The 11,276-nt window shown below is 38.6% G+C and overlaps 1 protein-coding gene across 1 annotated transcript; it reads left to right on the plus strand.

The window, feature by feature from the left end:
* Positions 1–429: 429 nt before the first annotated feature.
* Positions 430–2,469, plus strand: LOC122289197 (the record flags this gene model as incomplete). The annotated part of the gene is made up of 4 exons (XM_043096167.1): positions 430–517; positions 1,244–1,438; positions 1,640–2,002; positions 2,249–2,469. Coding segments are annotated over 4 exons (867 nt in total), but the record flags the coding sequence as incomplete, so codon positions are not given.
* Between the last annotated feature and the right edge of the window lie 8,807 nt (positions 2,470–11,276).

The following is an 11,276-nucleotide window of genomic DNA, read 5'->3' on the forward strand; positions in this document are numbered from 1 at the left end:
GAGTATTTTCTTGTTAATTCTGAGTTTGATTCTATCAGTAATCCATCTGATGTAGTTGATATTTGTGCTATCTTTGATAGAACTCAGGATTATGGCACTCGGGCCTGGCAACCGAAGTTTGAGGAGTTGCGTGAGAGAGAGGAAAAGCAAATTCCTTCAAGTGTGGAAGCACCCAAAGTTGAACTGAAACCTCTGCCTAAGGGTTTAAAGCATGTTTTCCTTGGTCCAGGTGATACTTTTCCTGTTATTATCTCATCTGAATTGTTTGAGTCTCAAGGTGAGAAATTAATTCGGATCCTAAGTGAGCATAAGTCAGCCTTAGGTTGGAGCATTGCTGATATAAAAGGTGTTAGTCCCCTGGTCTGTTCTCATAAAATTAATTTGGAGGAAGGAACTAGCCCTCGTAGAGGACCCCAGCGTAGGCTTAATCCTACTATGAAAGAAGTGGTGAAAAATGAAGTGTTGAAACTATTAGATTCAGGAATCATATATCCTATTGCTGATAGTAAATGGGTAAGTCCTACACAGGTTGTTCCTAAGAAGTCAAGTGTTACTGTGGTGAAGAATGACCTGGGAGAGCTAGTCCCTACAAAACTTGTGACTGGGTGGCTGATGTGCATTGATTATAGAAAATTGAATGCTGCCACCCGGAAAGACCATTTTCCTCTCCCTTTTATTGATCAAATTCTTGAGCGTGTGACTGGTCATCCTTTCTATTGTTTCTTGGATGGTTATTATTCTGGTTATTATCAAATTGAAATTGCATTAGAAGACCAGGATAAAACCACTTTCACTTGTCCTTTCTGTACTTATGCTTTTCGTAGAATGCCATTTAGATTGTGTAATGCACCTGCTACTTTTCAACGTTGCATGATGAGCATTTTTAGTGACATGGTTGAAAATTGCATGGAAGTTTTTATGGATGACTTGACTGTTTTTGGATCTACTTTTGATGCATGCTTATTGAATTTAGAGAGGGTGTTGACTCGCTGTGAGGAGAAGGAATTGGTTTTGAATTGGGAAAAATGCCACTTTATGGTACCTTCAGGTATCGTGTTAGGGCATATTATTTCTTCTAGGGGGATAGAGGTAGATCAATCTAAGATTGAATTAATCTCTAAGTTGCCTACACCTAGGACAGTAAAGGACGTGAGATCATTTCTTGGTCATGTGGGCTTTTATAGGAGGTTCATACAGAATTTTTCCACCATATCTAGACCAATATGTGACCTCCTAGCTAAAGATGCCCCATTTGAGTGGACACAAGATTGTCAAGAGGCCTTTAAAACGCTAATTGGTAAGCTTACCTCAGCACCCATAATGCAGCCACCTGATTGGACTTTACCTTTTGAGATTATGTGTGATGCAAGTGATTTTGCTGTAGGTGCTATACTTGGACAGCGAAGGGAGGGAAAGCCTTTTGTCATTTACTATGCTAGTAGAACTCTAAATAGTGCTCAGATGAATTACTCCACCACTAAAAAAGAGTTGCTAGCTGTAGTGTTTGCTTTGGATAAGTTTCATGCTTACGTGATTGGTTCTCCTATTATTATTTTTACAAATCATGCAACCCTTAAGTACCTTCTTACAAAGAAGGATGCTAAGGCACGATTAATACGATGGATTTTACTTTTGCAGGAATTTGACATCACCATCAAAGACAAGAAAGGAGTGGAGAACGTAGTGGCTGACCATCTCTCGAGGCTCACATTTGAGGACACCTCTGACCACCTGCCAATTAGGGATGATTTTCCCGATGAGCATTTACTATCTATTACTTCTCTACCATGGTTTGCTTATATTGTGAATTATTTGGCTGCAGGTGAGATACCGGTGGATTGGAGTGCTCAGGACAAGAGGAAGTTCATAACTGAGGTACGTAATTTCTATTGGGATGATCCTTTTCTTTTCAAATACTACCCTGACCAAATTTTAAGGTGTTGCATCCCTGATGAAGAGATTGCTACCGTCTTGGAATTTTGTCACTCTCAAGCTTGTGGGGGCCACTTTTCAATGAAGAAAACCGCTGCAAAAATTCTGCAGTATGGATTTTATTGGCCCACCATATTTAAGGATGCAAACATCTATTGTCGCTCATGTGAAAAGTGTCAAAAGTTAGGAGTTATATCCCATCGTAATATGATGCCCTTAAACCCAATTTTAGTGATTGAAATTTTTGATTGTTGGGGCATTGATTTTATGGGACCATTTCCTCCTTCTTTTGGATATCAATATATTATTGTGATAGTAGATTATGTGTCAAAATGGGTAGAGGCAGCAGCTTGCAGGAGCAATGATAATAGGACGGTAATCAAATTTCTCAAAGAGAATGTGTTATCTCGATTTGGTACACCACGTGCTATCATTAGTGATCGGGGTACACATTTTTGCAACCGTTCTTTTGAGGCTTTGATGAAAAAATATGGGGTGGTACATAAGATCTCTACTGCCTACCACCCCCAGACAAGTGGACAGGTAGAACTTGTAAACAGGGAAATTAAGCCAATTTTAGAAAAAACGGTCAATCCGGATCGCAAAGATTGGTCTTTAAGACTAGTTGATGCGCTTTGGGCCTATCGTACAACTTTCAAAACTCCCTTAGGTATGTCACCTTATAGGCTTGTTTTTGGGAAGCCTTGCCACTTACCTGTGGAGCTCAAGCATCGAGCTTATTGGGCCATCAAGCATTTCAATTTTGATATGGGAGAAGCAGGTAAGCTTAGAAAATTTCAGTTGACCGAGTTAGAGGAGTTGAGAAATGATGCTTATGAGAGCTCTAGAATCTATAAGGCTAAAATGAAAGCGTTTCATGATAAAAATATTTTGAGAAAAACGTTTAAACTTAATGATCGAGTGTTTTTATATGATTCTAGACTCCATAAGCACCCAGGAAAACTTCGGTCTAGGTGGACTGGCCCCTTTTTAGTAAGGAATGTTTTTGTAAATGGGGCGGTAGAAATAGAAGATCCTAAGGATGGTCGGATCTTTAAAATAAATGGTCAACGCCTTAAAATATTAATTGATAGGCAAGTTCTGGAAGTGGAAGACATTCCACTTGTGGATCCAGTCTATCAACCTTGACCACACCACCAAGGTATGTGTTTCTTTATTTATTTTGTTTTGCTTTGTTTTGTTTTTGTTTTTTCTTATTTTCTTTCTTTTCCTTTTTGTTTGCTGTTGTTTTCTTTGTTTTTGATTGCAGGATAGTTTCATTTCGTCATTTCAGATTACCATCTTTGGTGTTTAGGGAGCTACCCACATCACTCATCAGGTGTATTCTACCATTTTCAGTTACTCCCCATTCAATTTTGATTCTTAAACATTGAGGACAATGTTTCATTTAAGTTGGGGGGTGGTGGTGCAAATTCAGTTTTTAAAATGCTTGTTGGAACTTTGTGCCATATTTTCATGTGTCAATTTTTTTTAATTTGCATCACATGTGCATCATTTTCACATGTGTACTCATTCTCATTCATAGCCATCTTCGTGAATTAACCAAACCCACTGATCATTTTTTGCTGAAACGTTCACAGAATCCTTAATGCACTTATCCAAGTTTTGTGGTAAGATGGTGGTTTGACACATGTAGCTAGAGAACTCTTTTGCTTAAGTTTTCATGTGAGTTTGGAGAGGATTGAGAGCATACAAATGCAGTAAATTGTGATAAGCGTTCATTGATCTGTTGAATTGGGCACTTCTTTTGAGAATATCATTACATGGTTTGCAGTACAATGATGGATATACTTGGGATATGACGAAGGTCAACTTAGGATTAACGTTTGAGCCTTTCAAGCTATCCTTTCCATCATAGACCCCTAGTAGCCAACTTTGAGCCAATAAAACACTTGTAGCTTTTTCTTTTCATATGCCCATATCCATGCCTCTCCACATTGGAGTATAACCTATACACAGATTTTCTTACCCTTTTTACTTTCAAGTGTATACTAGGTGTGGAATTTGTATTTTCTTTCTTTAATTTTATCATTTTCAATTAAAAAAAAAAAAGAGAAGAAGAAGACGACGGAAAAAAAGAGAAGAGTACAAGTTGCAAAGTGTTCAATTGAGTGAGCTCCAAAAAAAAAAAAAAAAAAACAGAAGTTGGTATAGATGGAAAGAATACAAAAGTGGCATGTGTTTGTCCATCAAATTGTTGAAAAAAAAAAGGAAGAAGAAGGAAAAGCATTATTATTTGATGATCTGAAAAGTTGGAGAGTATATTAAGTGAGAAGTGTGGTCTATTGAGATATTTAATAAAATTCCATTTGTATGTACTTGAAAGTTTTTGAATCCCTTTCATCCTTTTTTTTCATATAACCCCAAAACCAAGCCACATTACAACCTTTTGTGTTGACCATTTTGATCCTAAATAAGCTGTTGAAAAGATTGATGGAAGTCTCATTTGTTAGTGTTCCTATCATAAGATCAATGTTTGCTTGTTGCTTGTACATAATTGCCTAATTTTCCATGAGAGTGTATATACACCCATTGTCAACTCCATAGAGAGAGCCCTTACACGAAACACTATTATACCCGTGAGTTATGGAGTTGAACCTTTTGCTTAAGATGTTCTTGATGTTGCATGTGTCAAGGTTAGTGGTACGATGGTTATGGCTTGGAGAACACACACACTCTGTGGATTGCTATAGGTGGATTGATCTTGATCGGTTATTGGATTCCTTAGATTGTTTTGATATGTGAATCTGGAAAGTGTGACTTGATGGCCTTTATGTGTGATTTTCTTTGGTCTCTTTCGTTGTTTTGACATGAAAATTGCTAGGGACTAGCAAGGAGTAAGTTGGAGGGTGTGATGAGTGTGCGAAAGTGCACTCTATATACCCTATTATTAGACTAAAATACTAAAATGTGAATAGAAATCATAGGAATTAATGTGTATTCTTAAATTGAATTTCTATTTACGTTGGGATACTCCTAAGCAGTTTTTTTATGTCTAATTTCAGAGTTTATAAAAGAGCAAGTCAAGCCCAGCCAAATTCAAAGGAGGACATTCATGGCGTTTGAGAGCAATTTGGAAGAAAAGAAAAAGAAAAAAATCACAAAATGAAACCACAAGAAGTCCAAGTCCGAAATTCGCTAGGAGACAGTCTGGACAGACTTTAGTCTTTTAACTGTATCTTTTTACTCATATATTGGATTGATGTGATTCTTGATGAATTGGAAAGCTATCTTAAAGGGCTATAACTTTGTCTCTAATAAGGATTTCCAAATTCGAAATCCTGAAGGCTGTACGTGGCTGCCAAGATAAGTCCTAAAATTTAGGCGATTTTTTTATGCGGAAATCAAGAGGACATTAGGGTTTCTTTCTTACCCCATATAAGCATATCATTAGCACGAAATGGAGGGAAAGAGGCACAAGAGGCAGATCTGAAGAGAGGAGAAAATCACTTCCATGGCCACCGTTCGCTTCAGTTTTCTCTGGAGATTTTTGTTGTCCATTATATTTATGGGTAACTAAATTCTCAAGTAGGGTTCGGGATGGACTTGCACATTAGATGGTATTTCTAATTTATTCTTAATTCATGTCTTTGATTTTTAGTTGCTAAAACTCTTTTGTTTTATCATTCTCAATTCTTCGTTGATGTTTTCTTCTCCGAATAATCATAGAATTTATTGTGTTTATGGATTCAGTCATGCTTTTTCTATTGAATGGATTAGTTCTTTGATTATGTTTGGATCAATTATTTATCTATATTGATTTAGTTTTTTGCTGCAATATCGCTTCCTTAGTATATTGTCGTCATTGGATTTTATCAATAGGGGTAGTAATTCACGTTTTTTAAAAGTGGTGAATGTTTTTTTCAAAGGGTTACATTTGATTTAAGTCTGGTTTATAAATCTATACCTTCAGATTGGGAATTGCGGGAATTGAGTTCCTAATTGAGTTATCCAATGAATTAAGAATAATTAAAATACCAGATTTTGCAAGGGATTCCCGACGCTCTACTATTTGTTAAATTTGAGTACTTTTTCTGTTAATCACTTTGCTTCACTTGAATTTACATTTAAAATTAATCTTTGTTCTCTATTACTTATTTAAAATTTTTTCTTTAGTTTCTTTGTTCCTCTTGCTATTCTTTTAATTTGTCTCCCTGTGGAATCGACACCCCAAAGCTGTGCTACAACTACCGCGTTATTCTTTGGGCGTAATCACTCCACAAGGGTGGCCACATCCACTAAGTCCTGAAAAGTGGATATCCGGTGGCTAACCACCATACAGCGTATATCAGGGCGTAGTCCCTCCTAAAAACGCTCAGCTCACATCTCCTCTGTGGCGATGAGGTGGGGAGCAAACCGCCCAAGTTCTATAAATCTTCGGGCGTACTGTTCCACTGTCGTGCTCCCTTGAACCAAATTTGAGAACTCTCTTGCCTTTTGCTTCCTTACAGAAGCGGGAAAGAAGCGGTCGTTAAATTCTTTTTCGAAGCGCTGTCAGGTCACAGCGGAGAAAGATCCTAATTCTACTTCCAGCATCACCCTCTTGGTATCCTACCAATCAGAAGCGGTGCCTTGCAACAGATAGCTGGCGTAGAGTACTTGTTGCGCCTTGGTGCAACCACACACCTCAAAAGTTCTTTCCAAGTCCTTGATCTACTTTTCAGCTTGAAGTGGATCCTCTTCTCTAGTGAAGTGTGGAGTCCTATGCGCCAGAAAGCGCTCATAGGTGCATCCGACTTGCACCATGCTACTAGATCCTCCCTGGTATAGCCAAGGCCCTACCTGATGTGGCCAAGGACCTCCTAGTTAAGGCCAAAGTCCTCCTTGTTGTGGACAAGGCCTTCCTTGTGGCGGCCAGGGACCCCCTTGTTGTGGCCAAGGTCCTCCTGGTTGTGGCCAAGGCCCTGTCTGCTGTGGCCTAAAATTCTGCTGCATAAACTTCGTCATCTGCCGTATTGCTTGGGCTATGGAGTCATCTCTTGATGCATTGTCCCGTGGCTCCCGAGTGGATTTCCTTGGTCTCACCATTTTTCTTGCCACCACAACCTTTGACCCCCTTTAAGAAAACAAAAACAAATAAAATCAACAACAAACAAAAACAAAAAGCAAAGACCAACATCACATAACAAGAAACAAAAAGAAACCAGCTTGCAAAAACATAACTAAATAAATAAAAACACGCAAACAAGCTCAAACAAATAAAACAAATAAAACAAATCAAATAACAACTTAACATAATTTTTAAAACACAACCTTAAAAACATTCTGGTACTACCTACGGGACATGTGATTTTACCAAGAGCCAAACCGCTCTAATACCACCTGTGACGCCACCAAATCCCCACGCACGAATACGGGAAAATTGAGACGTCCGGATGATGACATCACGGGTCATCATCCTATCGACATGTGCCAAGTGTGTGTATATAAGCGACGAATGTGCACGAGAAATATGCAGCGAAAAGCAAGTAAATAACTAAGTAGCAGAATTTTTCTTGTTTAATACAAAGCTGTTCAACACATACATAAATAAATATTACAAGACACAAACATAATTTTAAACTAAATACAAAGCATAAACTTCAGCACCCCGGCGGAGCCGCATCCTCAGGCTCAGCCTCCTCCTCCTCATCCTCGATCTCTGCACCAAAATCTACGGTACCAAAAATGGTGCTGCAGGTAAGTAAACTCCAAACACCACTAGATAAAAACATATAAAACTCAAACATTATGCATGAAAGAAAAACCAATGCACATGCGCCATAAAACCATAATTTTTTTTCCACGCACGCCAAAAACCCATTTGGCCCACAAAAACATATCCTTAAAACCAAGCCTCGCCATTATCCCAAATAATGGCCCAAACCACCATTTTCCCAGAAAATGGATCAAAAGCCTCGAAAACCAAACATCGCCATTTTCCCAGAAAATGGCCCATATCCGAAAACCATAAAAACAATCCGGTTATGCATGCACCATGATCTCCCCTAGGGATCACTTGCACACCCTGGCTCTGTGCCATACCGCAGGTAACGACTACGCATGTGACACCTAAACGAGTGATGCCCAGACTCGCGCCCCGCGCGTACCTGGCCAGGCCATCCTCTAGTCCCCGCCACTCTAAGGACCATGGAGTCGTCACGACAGCGTTACCGTATCGTGCAATCCAGTCGTCACCCTGCGACAACGCAGGGGATGTCACTCAGTATTATCCACTCCCGAGTGACCAGAGGAGCTCCACCGAGATAATAACCCATCCCGGCTTGGGCTCATGAGACACAGGCACCCAAAACCATTTACGCCAATAAAACGGGATTTTCTCGATTAAAACAAAATGCACATAAACACAATATGCAAGTCACGCCTCATGGCCCAAATAATCAAGCAATCGCACTCAAGCAAAACTAAGCACTCTGTCCTCAATCCATCCGACCCCCGAACTCCTCGGACTCAGTCCGGAATCAGCCAACCAACAACAATTAATTATTGAATGAGAAAAATATATTTAAATCTAAAAGTAGGGTTTGGAAAATACTTACAGCGCCTTATGGTATTTTTAGAAAACACGCGGCGTTGCAAACGGCGGAAGGAAAGCAACGTAACAGTGAAATTTCACTATGGCTGTGGGTTGTAAAATACCCACTTTTGAACGGGGACAAACCAAGGCTCGGGATTGATAGGGAATGGCCTTGAGATATTTATGAAGCTAAGGGAAATGAGTTTTGGCCGTGGGTGGTGGTGGAAATGGCGGTCGAAGGCCAAAAAGGGGCTAAACGAAGTTGAGCTTGTGGGAGCTGCTCCGGCAACGGATCAAGGCCAGAAATGGGTGGTTTAGGTCGGCAAGAGGTAGGGGAAGAAGCTGTGAAGAGATGGTGGCCGGAGGTGGTGCGACGGCGCCGGAATTGGTGAAAAACCGTATGGCTTGGAGGAGCTCGTGGTGGCTAACGGTGGCTCGGATGGAGGTGAAACTTGGTGGGGATGTTCACCGGTGAGAGGGAAAAAAAACTAGGTGGTTGGTGTAGGCCACACCACCGGCGAGCGGCGGTTCTGGGCTGCGAAAGAAACCGGCGACAGGGGCAAAAATAGAGCAGGTGCAGTGACTTCCAGGGGCTCGCGGTGGCTAACGGCTGGTTCGATGGCTCTGAAAATTGGTGGAGATGATCTTTGGTGGAAGGGGAAGAGAATGGTGATGGGGGTGCACTAAACGGTGGCCAGACGGTGGAGAACTAAGCGGTCAAAGGGGCGGCGACGGGAAGGAGAAAAAGAAGTAGTTCGGCGTACGCGGGAGAGAAAGGAGAAGAAAGAAGAAGAAAAGAAAGAAAAAGAAGGAAAAAGGAAAAAGAAAAAGGAAAAAGAGAAAAGAAAAAGAAAAGATGAGGGAAAAGAAATGAGGTCCAGTCCTCACTCCGAAAACCAAAACAGATCCGCCGAAAACGACATTAGAGACCGTAAAATGACTAATTAAATTAAATACCGCATCAAATAGATAAAAACTAATTAAAATACATTAATTTAAAATAAATAAACTAATATATTAATTAAATTAAAAACAACCCTTCAGTGAAAATACATGTAAAAGCGGGTCATTACACTTCTCAAGGAAGTTAGTGCAGTTTACGTGGATGGAACGAGGCTCATTATGGAGTTAGGACTCCCATTGCTAGAAATGCAAAAGTCGACCGGAGCTTACTTGATTTTGTCTCCTAAAAAATTCCTTATAGTGGGGAGACTGTTTAATGAGAACCTAAGGAGGTTTAGACGGCCTGCCCATTTCTAGAATAGAAGAAAAGAAAAAGAGAGAAACTTTTGGTCTCATGTTTTGGAAATTTACTACTCTGATTATGTTTTAAGACATTCTTATTATGAATGATGGTATTTTGGGACAAGTTTGGGGATTAAAGTTATTTTTGTACCATGTATCTTGCAATTGCCTACGACATTACTTAGATTTCTCATTACCATTTTATTGATTTTTGCTGAACATTTATTGCATACTGCTAGAAAATCTAGGAGCATGCATATTATCTCTCATGTATGAGGGGTATTGATTACGCCCAAAGAATAATGCGGTAGTTGTAGCACAGTTTTGGGGTGTTGATTCCATAGAGAGACAAATTAAAAGAATAGCAAAAGGAATAAAGAAACTAAAGAAAAATATTAAATAAGTAATAGAGAACAAAGATAAATTTTTAAATGTAAATTAAAGTGAAGCAAAGTGATTAACGGAAAAGTACTCAAATTTGACGAACAGTAGAGCGTCGGGAATCCCTTGCACAAATATGGTATTTTAATTATTCTTAATTCATTGGATAACTCAATTGGGAACTCAATTCTCGAAATTTCCAATCGGAAGGTATAGATTTATAAACCAAAATTAAATCAAATGTAACCCTTTGAAAATTATTTACCACTTTTAAAATATGTAAATTACTATCCCTATTGAGAAAATCCAACGACGACAATATACATAGGGAGCGATATTGCAGCAAAGAACTAAATCAATATAGATAAATAATTGATTTAAATATAATCAAAGAACTAATCCATTCAATAGAAAAAGCATGATTGAGTCCATAAACAGAATAAATTCTATGATTATTTGGAAAAGAAAACATCAATGATGAATTGAGAATGATAAAACAAAAGAGTTTTAGTAATTGAAGATCAAATACATAAATTAAAAATAAATTAAAAATACCATCTAATATGCAAGTTCATCCCTAACCCTACTTAAGAATTTAGTTACCTATAAATGTATTGGATAATAAAAATCTCTAGAGAAAATTGAAGCGAACGGTGGCCATGAAAGTGATTTTCTCCTCTCTTCAAATCTGCATCTTATGCATCTCTTTCTCCTATTTCATGCTAATGATATGCTTATATAAGGTAGGAAAGAAACCCTAATGTCCTTTTAGTTTCTGCATAAAAAAATCGCCTAAATTTTAGAACTCATCTTAGCAGCCACGTACGCCCTTTAAAAGTTCGAATTTGGAAAATCCTTATTAGAGACAAAGTTATAGCCCTTTAAGATAGATTTCTAATGCATCAAGAATCGTAGCAATCCGATATTTGAGTAAAAAGTTGCAATCAAAAGACTAAAATATGTTTAGACTGTCTCCTAGATAATTTCAGACTTGGACTTCTTGCAATTTCTTTTTGTAATTTTTTTTTTCTCGATCCAAATTGCACTCAAACCCCATGAATGTCCTCCTTTGAATTTGACTGGGCTTGACTTGGTCTTTTATAAACTCTGAAATTAAATATAAAAAACTGCTTAGAAGTATCCCAACGTAAATAGAAACTCAATTTAAGAATACACATTA

Source organism: Carya illinoinensis, chromosome 12, assembly GCF_018687715.1.
Source record: "Carya illinoinensis cultivar Pawnee chromosome 12, C.illinoinensisPawnee_v1, whole genome shotgun sequence".
Taxonomy (NCBI): domain Eukaryota; kingdom Viridiplantae; phylum Streptophyta; class Magnoliopsida; order Fagales; family Juglandaceae; genus Carya; species Carya illinoinensis.